Source organism: Molothrus aeneus, chromosome Z, assembly GCF_037042795.1.
Source record: "Molothrus aeneus isolate 106 chromosome Z, BPBGC_Maene_1.0, whole genome shotgun sequence".
In the NCBI taxonomy this organism is placed as follows: domain Eukaryota; kingdom Metazoa; phylum Chordata; class Aves; order Passeriformes; family Icteridae; genus Molothrus; species Molothrus aeneus.
The window spans coordinates 47,567,335-47,584,939 of NC_089680.1; the positions used below are offsets into that span (position 1 = coordinate 47,567,335).

Below are 17,605 nucleotides of genomic sequence, written 5' to 3' on the forward strand. Positions count from 1 at the left end.
CTATCAGACATGACTTATGCCTGTTGAACTGACTGGACTTTCACAGCATTAAAATTGCCATGTTGTAATATTGCAATGCTTAATGCAAGCAAAAAAGATGCCTTAAGCAAGTAATAAGCAGATATGTTATAGTAAAGCTATGAAACGCAAGGTAGTTAAACGACACGATTATGAAGATTTCTTTTTAGTTGAACCGAGACAGGGAATTGTAGGAATCCTTAAAATCAGAGGGTTTTGGGAAAGCTGCAAAAGGCTGGCTTCAGAGACAGCAGAACTGTGATTAGGGCTAAACAGTAGCCCTAAGATTTGTCAGGAGAAAAATTATATAAGAAGTAGAAAAGTAAGGACAAATAGAACAATGGTCTGTGTATTAACACTCATCTGGAATAACTCCCTAAGCTGCCGAAAAGTATATCTAGCAAGATATTAGGAAGTTCTAAGCTTAATAATGGAGCTCTGTGCATTGTATCTTAAGGTTTACAAGCAGGTATTGTATTCCAAATAAGCAAACATTGTTTTACCCAATGGTAAAACAATAGTGGTTGGATAGAACTACTGTCAATATGCTTTTGCTTTGTGTGATTGGTCAAAAAAACTTTTAAAGTAAGTTGTAACATTAAGTTCTTGGTCTGCTGCCTGGGTGTGAGCTGCTGGCATCTTCCCATTGTCATAACCATGTAATGAGATTGATGCTGGAAAATAAACAGCTTGATTCATATTCCTCAGCAGTCCTGTCCCATTTGTGATTTGTACATGGACCCCTGGCCAGCAATAGTAAGGCCCAGCCACTTTCCAGCCAGGCCACACCGCCCTCCCTGCTGCTCTCTCCATGAGACTGCTATCCAGCTGGCTGCTTCTGAAGACCCACAGGACGTGCTCTCACCTGGATCTAGCCCTGTGTCGCTGTTGAGGCGGTCGCGACATAAAGCAGAGACTACAAGCAGTCTCGGTTGGCAACACTTTATTATTGAATATGGCTGCTTTTTATACACTTTCTAATTGTTTATCCTTCTTCTATCTTTACTATTGGCCACAATAAATCAACATAATACTATTGGTGAGAAGTTATGGTGACTTAATTAACTTTCTAAAAATGTTTCATCCAGCTGCAAAGTTCTTCTATCTTTCTTCTCTCGGTCTCTTTGGCTACAGCCTTGGAGAGAGCTCCTTATCAGTTTCTTCTTACTTCTCAGCTTCTTCTCGCTCCTTTAGCTAACAGGCCTGCTGTTAGCCCCTTCTACAATTCCCCCTTTTTGTTTTTGGACTGTAAATACAGCTGCCATGGATTTTTGCAGGGCCCTTTGCAAAAATCCCAGCAGAGAGGGGACACACAAAACTTACAATCACAACTATCAACAAAATTCTCACTCTTAATACAATCATTCTTGTCTTTCATCTATCTTTGAGTACTGATATATGGTCTTAGCTGGTGTCATCTGCACGTTCTGCTTCAACTGCGGAACCATCTATCTTGTCTTTTCTTGCACGTTCTAGGTAAGGTTTAACACAGCGAGCAGGAACTCATCGAGGACTATTATCTGTCAAAACACAAGCATAACCTTTCTCCCAGGTTATTAGTTCTACTGGGTCAGACTATATACCAGTAATCAAATCTTTAACTCATACCTTAACATTTTTACGGAAATCTGGTTGCTTAGAATTCAAAGAAGAAAAATGGTAAAAGATTGGAGATAACTGTGAATCAGGTAGGGGACGCAAAAAGTTTAACACATAAACAGCTTCATCTAATCTCACTTGAGGTGACTCTTGTTGCATTTTCTTTAGCCAATTGTATGCACAATTTGTCTCGCAAAGTTTCATCTTCTACCTGTTTCTCAATAGCTGCAGCAAGTTTTTCTGCAAATTGCAAAAATGGTTCTCTTGTCTTTTGCTGTATAGTGACATATTTCTGTTTTGGAGCTGCCATTTCTATTGTTTTAGTTAAGGCACTCATGCCAATTTGTTGAGCTTGTGCCAAAATCGAAGGATCCCACCTTGCCTGTAAATCTGGATTGGCAAAAGGCCCAGTGCCCAGTAGGGCATCAACACCCACACCATGACGAGGGTCGTGTTGAGGCAACTGCATATTTGTTAAAGCGGTGCGTTCAGCTGCGCGCCTCCAAGTTTCTTGAAATACACCGTATTGTACTGGCTGGAATAGAATTGTAGCAAGATGCGCAATGTCGTAAGGTGAAAGCAAATCTGCATTAATCACATGTATTAATTGCATTACCTCTGAGGAATTAATACCGTACTGAGCCACTTTCGATTGGAGGTCTTGCACAACCTTCCAGGCAAAGACGTGATGACTGTCATCCTGCCTTGCTCTAGGAGCTGCTTTAAAAACTGGAAAAGCCATAGGGTTATCACAAGCAACATTTGCATTGGCACTGCTCTCCTGAGGTACTCTTGGAGCACCTAACTTTTCTATGGTGTCCCAATTCTTTTCTTCAACTGCTTTCCTCTTAACAAATTCCCAAAACTCCTGAGGGTGTCGAGGAAGCACAGTTACTTGACATGGAGGCAAAGTCCATGGGGCAGCAAGGCTAGAGCTCTTAGGAGGTAAAGAGACCAGAGCTCCTTGCCCCAACTCAAATGTTACTGCAGGCGACTCATCACTTGCTTCGCTGCTGCTGTCACTGTCAGGTAACGGAGGATACGGCCTTGCACGTTGTTCAAACTGCTCAGACAGGAGCGGGGGGGCGGACGGCTGGACTAGAGCGGAGGGAAGCGGGGGGGCAGATGGCTGGGTTTGTCTCTCTGCTAAAGACATTTCAGCTAACTGGCGTAACGGTGTGGTATATACAGGCACCATTGCGAGCTGCTGTGCAGGTGTGAGATAGAGAGGTTTAGGGGTCTGATAAGAGGATGCTACTGCAGGTTGCCCAGAAGTTTTGGCAGCTTTCTCAGAAGCCTTGGCAGCTTTCCCAGAAGCTCTGGCACCTTTCCCGGAAGCTTTGGCAGCTTGCCAGGTAACTTGCATGGCACCCGGACTTTCTTCAAGTTCTCCATCAGAGGCCCCCTCTGCCTCATCCCCCCCATCAGGTTCTGTTATCAGCCCCAACTCTTCATCCGCATCCCGCTCTGCTTGTTCTCGCTCTGTTTTCCATTCCTTTAATGCCTCAAAGAGCGATTCCCAAGTAACTGCTAGATCGACAACCGTTTTATCTCCCTTTCGGATGACTTCCCACAGTCTGTCCCCGACTTTTTTCCATGCCTTAATACTAAAAGCTGTGTGGGGATCAGTGCCAAAATTCTGAGATTTAGCTCACAGCAGTATATTTCGAAGGGCATAGTCTGACGTATTAATTCCCTTATTTCTTAACAAAACTTTCCATGTAGCCAGAACATTTTCTTCCTCTTTAGTTAAATTATGTCCCATTATTACTAGTTGGTGGCTCACCTTCTTCCAGTTGTCTTGATAGGAGAAAATCAGGTCCGGACCTCCCTGTGGCTTCCACCTGCCACTCTCAGCTACACCAACGCCGCCTCCCCCACTACGTCCCAGTGGGTCACAGTTGCCAGTTGCTAGGACCTCGTATGGGCCCCCACCGACTTCTTATCACGTCGGGGATCACCAAATGTCGCTGTTGAAGCAGTCACGACATAAAGCAGAGACTACAAGCAGTCTCAGTTGGCAACACTTTATTATTGAATATGGCTGCTTTTTATACACTTTCTAATTGTTTATCCTTCTTCTATCTTTACTATTAGCCACAATAAATCAACATAATACTATTGGTGAGAAGTTATGGTGACTTAATTAACTTTCTAAAAATGTTTCATCCAGCTGCAAAGTTCTTCTATCTTTCTTCTCTCGGTCTCTTTGGCTACAGCTTTGGAGAGAGCTCCTTATCAGTTTCTTCTTACTTCTCAGCTTCTTCTCGCTCCTTTAGCTAACAGGCCCGCTGTTAGCCCCTTCTACAGCCGTGAACGCTGCTGTTAAGGAAACTTTCCTGTCTGGCCATCCAGGAATCACTCTGGCAGTCACATTCCTGCCACCTAAGCTGGGAATGAAGCCCCTTCACAGCTACACCCCTCACACTCACATTAAGCCTAGGATTCCTTACCAGCTCAACCCCATAGCAGAGTCTCAGACATCCAGGTCCTTCAAACAGCTTAATTGTGGTGCAGTAACTAAATAACAACAGCTCCAGCTGGTAACTCGGAGAAGGGGCCCTGAAGAAAGGAACCCCTGGGCTTTCATACCCTCACAGAACCAAAGTCTGGGGGTCTCAGCTGTTTTCTGTGTCTCACTGTCCAGTCCCCAGGCTGGTGCCACAGGTCCCTGTGCCCCTTCCTGTGCCAAAGGTTGGCAGTTCATGGCCTCTTGCCTCGGGCTCCCATCCAGAGCTCAGCGTGCAGCTCTCATTGCAACTGCAACTTCCTCAATAGCCTTCCTCCCTAACAGGTAAATGCCAACCACAGTGGGGCCCGAGGGGAAGGGGAAAGGCAGCAGAAAGGGGAGAAGGCAGCAGCCAGAGACTGTGTGAGAGAAATAATGAATTTCCTTTTTCCAGTCTAAAAATGTGCTGAAGTCCTGCTAGTTCTGTCAGCAAAGTGGGTTGCTTGCTGGATGGAATCCTGGGGCCAGCAGCCCTCCTCTTTTGGGGATGGCAGTGCCCCCTGTGACAGTGTTCCTAGCCCTGACAAGGAAACATAGGATGGTAGCTGCTGCCCTTGATGCCTAGAGATTTTTGCTTTCTATACGTTTTTCATGTATTTGTAGACTACTGATACATGGCTGTACTTTTCCTACCCTGTCCACCTAACTTTCAGAACGGTAAGCTAACCTCCTAACACATTCCTGAAACACTGTTCAGTCGTGCTTTTTAGGCTAGCAAGGACACTGTGTTTTCTACTAGAACTTGGAAGGCATAACAAGAAAGCCCCTGGAACCACTCTAGTGGGGCAGAACCCAGGGGGAAATTACCTAACTAACTGCTCTTCTAATTGGACAATATTTGCTAGATATGCTAATTTGTTAAACTTTAAAAAATTGTAGAAATCTACTGCCAGGTGTGCCCCATGGCCTTGGGGGCACCTGGAAGCTTCCAATGAAGACTTGGGGCTTTTTGACTATTTTAAGAGTTTTGCAAGAGTTTTCTTTCTTGACATTAGGCAACACCCTGGGCAGAGGAACTTGGTAGCACCACCTCCCTCTGCTCTTTCTGGGGCTGCACCTGCTCTCTACCAATCTGCACAGATGGCTGGAGCATGCGGAGGGCACAGAGGGCAGCTTCTGATGTGCTGGGTTGATCCTCCATGTCAGAGCTTGCAGGGCTGCTGGCAGGGCTTGGATGCCAGGTGTGAGTCTCTCCCTGGGAGCTGGTGGGGCAGGAACTGACCTCAGGGCTGTTGCCATCCTTCCCAGCAGCATGGGAGCGCAGCAGCCTCTGGGCCTCCTCACTGCATTGGCCCACAATGAAATTGACAGTGGCATCAACCAGCTGTTTGGTGTATTCCTCCAGAAGAGGCTGCAGCATCTGGACCATGACCTCCCCCTGGTCACAGATCAAGTGGAAGCTTCAGGCAAGCCCTGCCTTAAACTCAGATTTTTGGCAACAGCTTAAATTTAGGTCGCCCACACCTAAAATCGCTCTGGCCTGCAAGTTCTAAGCATGGCAGATCAGGTCTATTTATAAAATGAGTTATTTATTGAACAGATAACCAAAGCAAGGCCTTAATCTGAGTTACTACATGGTATAAACCAAAAAGGCCATCTAGTACATTACATAAAACAGTACACAATATTATTGTACCTATATTAAAGCTAGCAAAAGAAATAGTATATATTAGGAGTCAGATGTAATTTACCACTGAAATGATGATAATGTACACTAAATCCTTTCACTCAGCCTCAGAGGAGTGACCTATCAGCTCTCCCTGCTTTGGGGGAAAATCCCACACATTTCCAGGGAATGTGCAGAAGATTCCCTGCTTTGTGAAAATTTGGTGTAGCTTTTATAGTTTGTAAGGTGAGGTGTCTATCAGTCAGAAATTCCAATTTATCTTTCCAGATGTCACTTCCAGAGCAAGATGTTTGTTATCAGGTGGGAGTGTTACTCCCATGGCGCAAAAATAACTCAGTACAAGACAGCTTGTCATGTTTGCATTTTTTCACCAATTAGCACAATACAGATAAGTTCTGGGGCAAGGTGCTCTGTTATTCCACCATCTGAAAGCAGATAAGCTCTTCTGGGGTGAGATGCTCTGCTACACCCATCTGGACCACAGAGGCATAGGGCATACAAGACTGTTCTCACTGCCAGCCACCATGAGGATGCTGCAGGCTGAGGGGAGTGTCCCTTGCAAAGATTGAGGAACAACTGCAAGGCTCTGGCAGCTGTTTTTATCCAGGCAGCCAAGAGCTCCTGCCTGGATCCAGCCCTGCATCCAGCCTGACTGCTGGTGTCTGGTGATTCTCCCTGGGGTGTGATGACACACTCTAGGTATTTTTGCTCCTGCAGATAAAATCTGACAGACTCTATCAACCTCTGCAGAGTGGGCACTCTGGTTTCTTCTCTGCCCAATGCAGGATGCAGCCCATGCAGAACTCATGGCCACAGGGTATCACATAAGCAACACTCTCTTGCTCATCATGGCAAGCAGCTCAAATGGAGCAGCTCCACCCTGTGTCCTTGGCTTTGTCTTTCTCCATGGAAAATTCAGGGAGTCCTGAGAAGTTGCTCCCCATCACTGGCACTACAAATGTATCTCGCACACTGCAACAAAATGGAGAAACCTTGGTCCCTTGCTTTCCCAAGGAGGAGATGAAGAAATGCCCAAGCCCCTGCAGAAGGATACCCTCCTGACTCCTCAAGCTCTAGTGTCCTTCTCACTACCACCCTGGAGGGACTCAGCTCTCCAGCTCTTACAGGCATGCTTAACAAGCTGTGACTTTTCTGAGAGCCTGGGAAGATGGTCTCTGGCAGCTGAAAATATGTAGAGTTTAGATGCCTGTCTGTGATAAACAGATATTGGGAATTAAGTGGTTCAATACCTTTGAGGTCCTGGATTTTTAATTAAATCTCAGGGCTGGAGGCTGGATTTTTCCTTTCTTTCTTTCTTTTTTTTTTTTTTTTGTTTGTTTGTTTGTTTTAAGTTCACACTTGAATCAGAAAATGTCATGAATTTAATGCAGTTTTTATAAGGGGAAGGTTCTCTTCTTACAAAGTAAACACTGTGGACAAAATTCCAATATTGCCTTATCAGGCACTGTGCACATCAGCTGGGTATGCTGGTCAAGCATCACCTGTGCAGGTGATCTCTATTGAAGACTAGATGCAGGCTTTGCTCCCTGCTGACAGGTCTCAGGGACTCTGAGAACATGTGCACCCTTGATGAGCAGAGCTGCAAAAAATATTGTAGAAGACTTAAAGATCACAGTTGCCTTAAACACTAATTGCAAAATCAAAGAATCAACTAGGTTGGAAAAAACTTCTGAGACCATTGAGTCCAACCTGTGATCAAACACCACCTTGTCAACCAGACCACAGCAATAAGAGCCATGTACAGTCTTTCCTTAAACACCTCCAGGGACAGTGACTCCACCATCTCCCTGGGAAGCCCATTCCCATGCCCCAAATCACCCTTTCTGTGAAGAATTTTTCCTAATGTCCAGCCTCAACCTCCCCTGGTACAGTTTAAGAGTTTGTCCTCTTCTTTTGCTGGTGGCCTGGGAGAAAAGACCAACCCTCACGTGGCTGTACCCTCCTTTTAGGGAATTTCAGAGGTTGATAAGGTCACCCCTGAACCTTCTCCAGGCTAAACAACACCAGCTCCCTCAGCTGCTCCTCATAGAACCTATGTCCCAGACCATTCACCAGCCTTGTTGCCCTCCTTTGGACACATTTGAGCATCTCAGTGTCCTTCCTGTACTGGGAGGGGCCCAGAACTGGACACAGCACTCAAGGTGTGCCCTCACTAGTGCTGAGTACAGGGGAAGAATCACCTCCCTGCTCCTGCTGGCCACACTATTCCTGACACAGGCCAGGATGCCATTGGCCTTCTTGGCCCCCGGGGCACACTGCTGGCTCATGTTCAGTCAGCTGTGGACCAGCACCCCCGGGTCCCTTTCTGCCTGGGCACTGTCCAGCCACACCATCCCCAGCCTGTGTGCTGCAGCGGGTTGTGACTCAAGGGGAGGACACAGCACCTGGTCTTGTTAAACCTCATATTGTTGGATTCAGTCCACCTATCCAGCCTGTCCAGTTCCCTCTGCAGAGCCCTCCTACCCTCTAAAAGGTCAATATTTGCACCAAATTTGGTGTCATCTCAAATTTGCTAATGGTGGACTCAATCCCTTCATCCAGACTATTAATAAAGGTATTCAACAGGACTGGCCCCAGAATTGATCCCTGGGAGGCTCCACTAGTAATCAGCCCCCATCTCTAGATGCAGCACTGTTCACCTCCACACCAGGCTTGGCTGTGCAGCCTGTTCTGAACCCATCAAAGAGTGCTCCTGTCCAAGCTGTGGGCTGCCAGCTTTTCCAGTAGTGTGCTATGGGGAGATGGTGTCAAAGGCATTGCTGAAGGTCAGGTAGACACATCCACAGCCTTCCCCTCATCCACCAGGGGGGTCACCTGGTCATGAAAGAGAGCAGGTTGGTCAAGAACAACCTGTCCCTCCTAAATCCATGCTGGCTGGTTCTGATCCCTCAGCTGTCCTGTAGATGTTGAGTCACCTCACTCAAGATGATCTTTGCCATAGTCTTGCTAGGCACCAAGGTCAGGCTGACAGGCCTGTAGTTTCCCATGTGCTCCTTATGGCCTTTCTTATGGCTGAGCATCACATTGGCCAACCCAGTCATCTGGCATCTCCCTGATTACTCAGGACTGATGGTAAATGATGGAAAGCATCTTGGCAAGGTCTTCTGCCATCTCCCTCATCAACCTAGGATGGATCCTGTGTGGTCTCATAGATTTGTGAGCATCTAAGTGGCTCAGCAGGTCACTAACTGCTTTCTCCTGGATGACAGGGGAAGCTATTCTGCTCCCCGTCCCTATCTACCAGCTCAGGAGGCATTTTGTCCTGAGGACAACCTGTCTTTATTTTTCAAAACTGAAACAAAGAAGATGTTAGGTACCTCAGTCTTTTCCTTATCTTTGGTAACTATATTCCCCGCCTTGTATAATAAAGAATGGAGGTCCCTTGCCCCTCCAAGATGTGTTAAGATCACTGAAGGACTTTTCCCACCATGGCAAACTCTCCAAAGAAGCAACTGCTCATCTGTGATGACTGAAGCTCCCCCTCCCTGAACATGCCTCTGTGAAATCCAGGCTGTGAGTTAACCCACCTGAGAGGAACATGAGATAAGATTGTCTGGGTGTTATCTCCAACTAGAAGGAGAAAAACAGATACTGGAGGAGCACTGATACCGGTCAGAAAGAATCCACACAGAAAGTCAACCCAGCAACTGTGCTGAAAATCAACTCTGAGTGTAGTCAATGAGCATTAATTCCTTTGTTTGCTAAAAAGTATAAATAGCAAAAAGTTTTGAACACCTTGGGAACCACATCAGCAAGAAGACCAGGGTGAAGAAAGATGCAACAGGATGCTTCCTGGATCCAAGTGTGGTGATAGTTTTTTACTTAAGCTGTCTTATTCTTTCTCTCCCTCTGGCCCTCCTCTCTGCTATTTCTGGCTATCTCTCTACTGCACATTGACTGTTAAATAAAATCCATACTATTGACTTTGGTGGTGTCTGCGCCTTAATTCAGGTAGAGGTGTCTGTCGGTAGTTGGATCATAACAGACATGCTGACACAAAAGACTGCTGCTGTGAGAGGGTGAGATGTGCAGCTGATCCTTGGCCCAGGGATTGGCACTGGAGAAGGCAGGTGCAGCTCCTGGAGTGTTTGTGCATTGGTGTTACATCCCATTTCTATGTGGAAAGGAACAAGATTTGTAGATGTTCACAGATGAAAAAGAATGGCAAAACCCAAAAGGATCCAAAAAAACCTCACAAACTCTTATTAACAAACTACACATTCAGCATGGCAATTGGTACATGTTTTGCCACTATCTTCTAATAGTAAGAGAAACAAAAGAATAAAATAATAGAGGGAAGAAGAAGGGAAAAAGAAATCGGGTAGGAGAGGAAAGAAGTTCATGGTCCTGGGTCCAGCATTGATCCAGTCAACAGGTGTCCAAGGTCCTGAGAGAATGCCACCCAGCCTCTCTGGTGAAAGTTATCTATATAAGTTAGAAAGTTTTATATTGATAACTATAGATAAGTTTTCCCCATTCTGGGATTAGGTTCCTCACTGTTCATACAAATGAGGTAGCATGTGCAGCCCAGTATTCTGGACCTTTCTGGAAATGGGCTGAGGGGCTTTGTGGGTTTTTTGGTGGTCTTGATTCTTCCTCTATTGGTCTTGCTTGCTCCTTAACCCCTCTCCTGCACTTAAGCTGTTCTTTATGTTGTGTGGTCACCATGGACTCGAACAGGAAATTCAGCTCCAGAATGGTGCTGCCTTACCTTCATATGGCTCCCCTTTCCAGGCACATCTTGTTATAACTTGCCTGCTTCATGACTGTTGGTGTTTAGGGCAGAGCAATGCGTTAACTCTTTACTGCTTAGATTTCTACATTGGTTAAAAAACCCAGTTACTATCTGATAGGGACAAAAATAATCCTTAGGGGAGAGGACTTCACGTTTTTAATGACAGGGCAGCATTTGCACCATTTTTTTCCCTTTCTCTTGTTTCCCTAGTGTTGTGTTTCTTGCACTTGTTGTTGCAGACTTAAGGTGGCAGATGCTACTATTCCACTGTAGGGAAGGCATTGATCTGTACAGAAGGGAGTGTGAAATCATATTCTTCCTAGATGAGGGTGAAGGGTTCCCTGAGTTAAGGGCTGCTTGGGAAATGATCAAGCCAGTAGGATTTTATAAAATTTGGATGGAGAGTATTCTCAGAGCAGAAAATACAGGTATCTTTTTTTTTTTTTGCTTACAATTTAACATTTAATTCAGTTTAATGAAATTCAAATTAATAGAACTCTGAAGGAAAGGGTTGTGGTCCACTATAGCCTGAACTGCATGTGGTCCATTCTGCAGTTCAGAACAGTTTTCCCTTTAGGTACTGCAAGATATCCTTCAGCATAATAAAGAATTGCCTCAGCTTTTCACGTGGAAATGGACAGGGTTGCGTTGGCTGTGTAACTATCGGCTGGGGGGCTGCGGTGTAGGTTGGCGCTGGCGCTGGAGTAACTGTTGGAGTAACTGGCTTCCTTCCCATCGTTTTCCAGATCCAGTTGTAGTAGTACTGAGTGGAGGCGAAGACTGAAGGCCGTTTGGGTCTGGCACAGCCTATTCCCCAGCTGGTCACACCAATTTGCCAGAAGATGCCAGCGCGCTTGTCTTCGCAGACAAGAGGCCCCCCACTGTCACCCTGTAGCAGAGCAGAGAGGATTAAGGTGCTTTTGCATGCTCCTGAAAGCGGTTAGAGCTGGCTCCTTTACTCTTTACTCTCCCAGCCAGAACTGCATTCCTGGCAGAGCAAGGCTCTACTCAAGTGATGGGACCTGCGGGACCTTGACTCCCTTGGGAGCAGGATGGGGGCCTGTAAGGTGGGGCTTTCTGTCTCCCCTGTGCTTGGATGTTTCAGGGTTGGCATCTGGACCTCACTGAGCAAGGACTCATGGATGGGAAAGGGGGCAGAAGCTCCAGTGGTGGTGCAGAGCTGGGGCTGGGAGAGCAACTGTCCAGGGAAACCAGGTGCTGGGCTGTGCTTGGGTGGTGTGATGGGGCTGCCCACACTGCTGGGACTGGGGGACTACAGCATGCTCCTACCTGGCAGGTACTAACACCGCCCTGCCCAGCACACACGTGGAAGTCGTAGATGTACCCATCGAGCCACTCGCTACTGTTGCATATCTGGTTATTGACGAATTGAACCTTGGCCTGCTGCAGGATATCTCTACCTGATGCTGTGAGCAAAGAAAGGAATGAGTTCCCAGCAGCTCCTTGCCCATTCTCCTGGCCTGTGTGTTGAAATCATTCACTAGGGCTTGGTTCTGCCTCTAGAGAGCTGTTGGAGTGCTGTGTCACTGCTGTCTGGTGTTGGGCAGCAGCTCAGGCCCATCCCTCCAGAGACATATGTCCCACAGCCCAACTCTCATTTTGGCCTCTGCTGTCAGGAAGCCCCAGCCATCCCTCCCTGCTGTGCCAGCCATGACCTCAGGGCACAGGTCCCTTATGGGAACTCACATTTTACAATTCTATCACCCCAGCCAGCAACGTAGCAGTTTTTCATCTCTGGCAATTTCATCGAAGGTCCAGGCAGGCAGGCGGTCTGAATGTTATACCTGCACCGGACTGGCCTGTCCAATTCCAGCAAGGCCATGTCATTGTACTCAAGAACAGGAACGTATTGTTCGTGCATGATCAGTCGCTTAATCCGGCGCACTTCCACATCAGGGCCTGTTTGGGCCAATGAGGTGGCCCCAAACACGATGGCCCACTCGCTGAGGGGGCTGGAAGGCAGATGGAGAGAGGGGTGAGGGGGTGTGGAATCATGTGCTGTGACAGCCCAGCACTTCCCTGCCTTCTGCTTCCTGAGGCAGAGAGGAAAAACAGGACTACCGACAGCGAAAGTAGACTCAAGATATGTTAAGCTGGAGGCTGCTAGGAAACAGTGGCATGAGCCCACTCTTCTGCCTGAGCAGTCTCTCAGCTGGGCCCTGCAATGGCCTGGCACTAGGCACACTGCAAGGAAATGGGATGGGAATAGCATGCACTGGTGGTGTGCGGATATCCCTGTACCCTGGTCCTCCTTACTTGGTCCTGTTGATAAAGCAGTGGGCAGCTGAGAGGAGCCACTGTGAGCTGATGAGGGTCCCTCCACAGACATGCACAGACACAGGTGGGTTCCAGTAGCAACGGACACTGGCAATTCCTGCCCAGGCCCCAGTCCCTGGCAAGACATCTGAGCCACCCACAACGCGTGTGGAGCTGAGGGTACTAATCATGGGCCGGAGACCACAGGTCTGTCTGTAAGCAGAAAGTCATTACTGTCCAGTGAGAAGGCTTGCACAAGGCTTTGGTTGCAAAGCCAGCAGGGCCAGAGGTGGGTGGGCCTGGGCATATGTCGGCCCGTTTCCGCTTGAGCCCTGTAGACAAGTGGTGCCAGCAGTCTGGGTGCTGGTGATAAACTGAGGCTTCCCCCCAGGGTTTTGGAAACTGGTATGGCCACTGGTGGTAAGCGGGCATCCTCAGGGAACCCATTCAGCCTTTGCCTGGGTCTCCTCAGGTCAAGCCTGGGGCTACTTACCCACAGGTGCCATGTGCAGGCCCGCACAGAGCCAGTAGGATGAGGATGCACAGCAAAATCATTGTGGTCAGAGACAGAAGTCAGCTGCAAGGAGAGAGGGCTTGTCACCTCCAGTGCAGCTGCCAACGTAGTGCCCACAGAATTTGCACAGCTGCAGTGCCCTTGGCCCCGGAGCTGATGTCACAGAGGGACTGGTTCCATGTTCTGGGCATGGTGCTGGCCTCTGGAGGTGGTGGGGGGAAGGGCAACGTAGAGCCATAGAACAGAAAGGTCTGGATTGGAAAGTACCTTAAGGACCCACGAGTTTCAAACCCCAGCCATGCACATGGATGCCTTCCACTACACCAGGCTGCTCAGAGTCCTATCCAAGCTGGCCTCAAATGGTAACAGGAATGGGGCATCCACAGCTTCTTTGGGCAGGCAGCCTGTGCCAGCACTGTGACAATGATACAAGATTTTACTTGTCATCCAAAAATCCTACAGAATTTGCAGCAACAACAATTAAAAGCAACACACATTCAGATTTTTAAAAACAATTTGTGAAATTGTTTTCATTTTCTTTGCTTGAGACAGAAAAATCAACTAAACAAATGCAACTTGAGGCCTCAAGGAAAAAAAAGTTCCAATGCCTAAACTCTTTTGGGGTTGTTTAAAACTAACTGTGAAAAATTCTAATTGAAAGTAATTTTCTTTCAATAAGCCAGAGCACCTTTACAGTTGAGCCTGTTCATTTAGTTGTTTCCATTGGACTGCTGAACAGCTTACCCCTATTTCGAGAGGTACAGCAGAGGCTGTGCATTGGACTGCCATTTCAGTTACTGCTAACAAATTCCTCTCTTTGATTACCAAACTCCAATTTTCTTAGCTTTCATTTGATGAAGTTCAGGGAGGACCAAGAAGATGGAAGGTTTCTGCCCAGCTTTCCAGAGTCCAGTTTCAAGTTCCCTGGTGTGCTTACAGCACACACACAGAAGGATCAGATGTCAGAAGCCTAAGACACTGCATTTCCAGCTGCTGTCTCCAAGACCTGAAAACCCCTAGGATCTGCATTCCCTTATTACACTGCACCCTTGCCCTCCTCTCTGAGTAGGCAGTTCCAGCCTTTTGGAGGGACCTTTTCCCTTTGGGCATAACTTGCCTGCCCACAGCTGGATTTTGCAAATCCCAGCTCAGGGAGGCCTTGGCTCACACAGGAGAATGAGTGGGACTGCACACATGGCTATCTGTGAAAATAGGCCACTTTATTTCTACAGTAACTAAGTCACCATTGGCCATTGCACACATGTGGAGGAGGAGTGTGGGCAGGACACAGTGGGCCTTTGGCACTGAGGCTACCTTTGGATCAGCAGGCCCCAGAAGGAAAAGGCTGTGGTCCACTGCAGCCTGAATTGCAGCCAATCAATCCCTCCCTAGCATGCCTTAGGCTCCAGGCTGCCTGCCTTCAAGCTGCAGTTTGACTTAAGCCCGAGATGAGGCTGGGTTTTTGTTTCTTAGAACTCAGTAAATCTGGTAATCCCTTTCCCCTGCCTTGGTTACAGGGGAAAAAGGAAACAAAAATATTTATTTCAGTTTGTTGCTGCATTTCTTTGGCTTTTAAGGCAGAAATGCTCTTCATGTCATGCCAGCAGTGGTATTTTGGGCAAAGTGGGCATGAGTTTGATGCCTTTGGCTTTTGCAAAAGGAAAAGGAGAAAAAGAGGGAAAAAAAAGAAAAAATGAAAGAGAAAAGAGAGAAAAAAGAGAGAAAAAACAGATACAGAGAAAAAAGGAGAAAAAAAATAGGATAAAGGTTTTCCCTGGAAAGTGTGTTTGTACCAAGGGAAGCCTGAACATCACGTGGTACCATTTCACAAATTTCACTTTTACAGGTTCTTGAGGGCCTTTGTTGTTGATGGCCACATCCCATGGCCAAGTGTGATCTAAGGAGGTCTGCAGCTGTCACCTTTGCACATTGAAAGTTGCTGTGGTCAAAACTGCAGGGTTTTAGTTTTGCTTTGATATTTCCCCCAGTTTGGAAATTCCCCCTCCCCCCCTGCTCCTCCGTTTTTTTCCCCCTTAGGAACAGGGCAGGAAATTTATTTTTGGTCTGAAACTCTCAGCCTCTCTCTCTATAATAAATACTTTCAGGTTCCCACTGCATTCAACATAGGTGATACTAAAGGGTGTTTTATATGGGTATGGGAAAAACTACAAGCCTGTGTTTTTAGAACTGCGCCTGGAGGAGAAGCCATGCCGAGGTGTGATGGTTATGGATTGCATGGAGGCAGGAGTGGATGATGCTTGGGAGGACATAAGAGAGCTGTACACCCCCAGCCCCAGCTTGTACCTTCCCCCTGCTATACAGATGAAGAGGCAGCAACTAACTGGGGAATGATGAGCAATGCTGTCAGTACTCAGTGTGAGAAGTCAGAAGGGGGTGTCTGCTAAGATCCTGTAGAAGGGCCATCAGTGTTGTGGGTCTGTCCATTGCACAAAGTCCCTGCACCTGCTGCACAGTGTTACAGCATGTGCAGCAAAATATGCTGTGATGCTACATTAATAAACAGCTATTTCCACAGGCTTTAAAAATATCAGATCTTTTAAACCAAGGGGGAAAGCATCTCCAGAAGCTCTGGTGTGAGCCTTCACCACAGGGCTGGACAATTCATAGTTGGATTTCTCATAAAGGCTGCTCCTAACTTGGAGAGGTCAGAATGATGTGATAGGGTGCAGACATTCTTCTATGATTTTTTTTTTATTCTTGAGCTCATCATCATGGGGCTGATTTGATCTTGTCACTTTGTGCCATGCAAAGATTTTTAAAAAAAACTGAATTTTTTATTTAATGAGTCATGAACAAATCAGAGTTGTTCAGCCAAAGCTGAAATTTGAGAAGAGGTTTAATTTCAGGAACACTTGCTGCCTGCGCTTGTTGCAAAGCTGGAGCAAAATGGACTTCGAAGAAAGGACAGGACTGCACCATTAAGGGATACAATAAAAATGAAATCAAGAGAAGTTGGTATTTCCTCCTTGGATGGATTCACTGATTTAACTGTGGTTTCTGCATCAGCTGGCTCCCCAGTATCAAGAGCATGCCACTTTTTTGCAGACCTCTGAATCCTGTGCAAGGGTGTGCAGATACCACTGATCAGGCACAACCACTGGCATCATGAACCCCACAGCTGAAAGCATCAGAAAGAAGAGGCCTTTGCTCCAACAGAGCAGGACTACAGCAACAATCCACATCACTCACTAATCTCCTGGGGGCTATGTGGGCACTATGTGAGTCTTCTGCAGGCACGTCCATGTGGCTAGTTCTTGTGAGGGACAAGTGGCATTGTTTAGCAAGATGACCTTTTTCCAGACTTTTTTTTTACATTTAGGGCAGTTTAAACACATATTTTAGCTAAACACAGCTTCCTTAGAGGGATCCTGCCTTTAAAAATCAAAGTGTGGGGAAGAAAGCAGTCTATCCTTATGCAGAGGTGAAATAGATGTTTCTCTCCCATGGCTCTGGGCAAGCCTGCACAGACCTAGGGGTAAGGACCTAGCACAATAATAATGGCTGAACTGGTGCACATCTGATGCCCACTTTGAATGTGAGCACAATAGCCACAGCAACAGGATGGAGCTTTGTCTTCTATCCCCAGGCACCCCACTCCAGTGGGTATAGCTCATCCTCAGGACCAAGTAGGATGAGCAGCATATCCCTCATGACTTGTTCTCTGAGCTGGATGAGAGCTGTATGAGAGAGGCTGAAGATGCTGAGTGGAAAGAAATGGCAAGGTAAATCCCTGCTGCTGCCTGTGATGGGAGAGAAGTGCCCACACTGGCAGTATCCTCGGGCTCTGCCTTCTGCTCTCTGAACACTTTCTGCAGCTGCAGGTGCTTGCTGATCTGAGCAGCCTTCTGCTCTTGCCACCACAGAAATTTAGCAATGGAGTTGGAGATCTGGAGCTGAAGAGGAAGTAAAAGACAGTATCAAGTGCAGGATCAAGCCCTGTGAGGCCACTCTGTCCTTGCAGAGCCTCTGAGTTGAGGAGCTGCACCACCAATGAAAGGGTGCTGCTTGACAATTGTGTCAATAGTATCAAAGACACTGATGGTAATGTGCAAGCCACATTCCTCTGGGAGTAGCCAAGCGTGGTTTGTCACACAGCCCTTCTCTCCCAAATCAACCCTATCCCAATGACAACATCCTTTTTTGGAAGTCCTCCTGTATCTTCAAATTCTGTAGTCATCCCTCTAGCATTGCTAAGGCTGGCTCATTAAGTAAATTCCTAAGGTGTCTAAGGAAACATTTGCTTACTACACTTCAGCCTATTAGTCTGCATTTTGTACAGCCCCT

The 17,605-nt window shown here is 47.0% G+C and overlaps 1 protein-coding gene across 1 annotated transcript; it reads right to left on the reverse strand.

Moving 5' to 3' along the window:
• Positions 1 to 11,065: 11,065 nt before the first annotated feature.
• On the reverse strand, positions 11,066 to 13,341 carry LOC136569208 (acrosin-like). The gene is made up of 5 exons (XM_066569554.1): positions 13,280 to 13,341; positions 12,787 to 12,999; positions 12,217 to 12,482; positions 11,800 to 11,936; positions 11,066 to 11,398 (listed from the first exon to the last, which is right to left on the reverse strand). The coding sequence occupies exons 1-5, from the start codon at positions 13,339 to 13,341 to the stop codon at positions 11,066 to 11,068; spliced, it is 1,011 nt and encodes a 336-aa protein (XP_066425651.1).
• Positions 13,342 to 17,605: the final 4,264 nt, after the last annotated feature.

Excerpts from the sequence above, each read along its gene's own strand:
- LOC136569208 (XM_066569554.1), bottom strand. The coding sequence starts at position 13,341 with ATGATTTTGCTGTGCATCCTCATCCTACTGGCTCTGTGCGGGCCTGCA. Across the intron at positions 12,483-12,786 it reads TGCTTTATCAACAGGACCAA|CCCCCTCAGCGAGTGGGCCA; the intron begins GTAAGGAGGACC and ends TCTGCCTTCCAG. Across the intron at positions 11,399-11,799 it reads GCGGTGTTAGTACCTGCCAG|GGTGACAGTGGGGGGCCTCT; the intron begins GTAGGAGCATGC and ends GCTCTGCTACAG.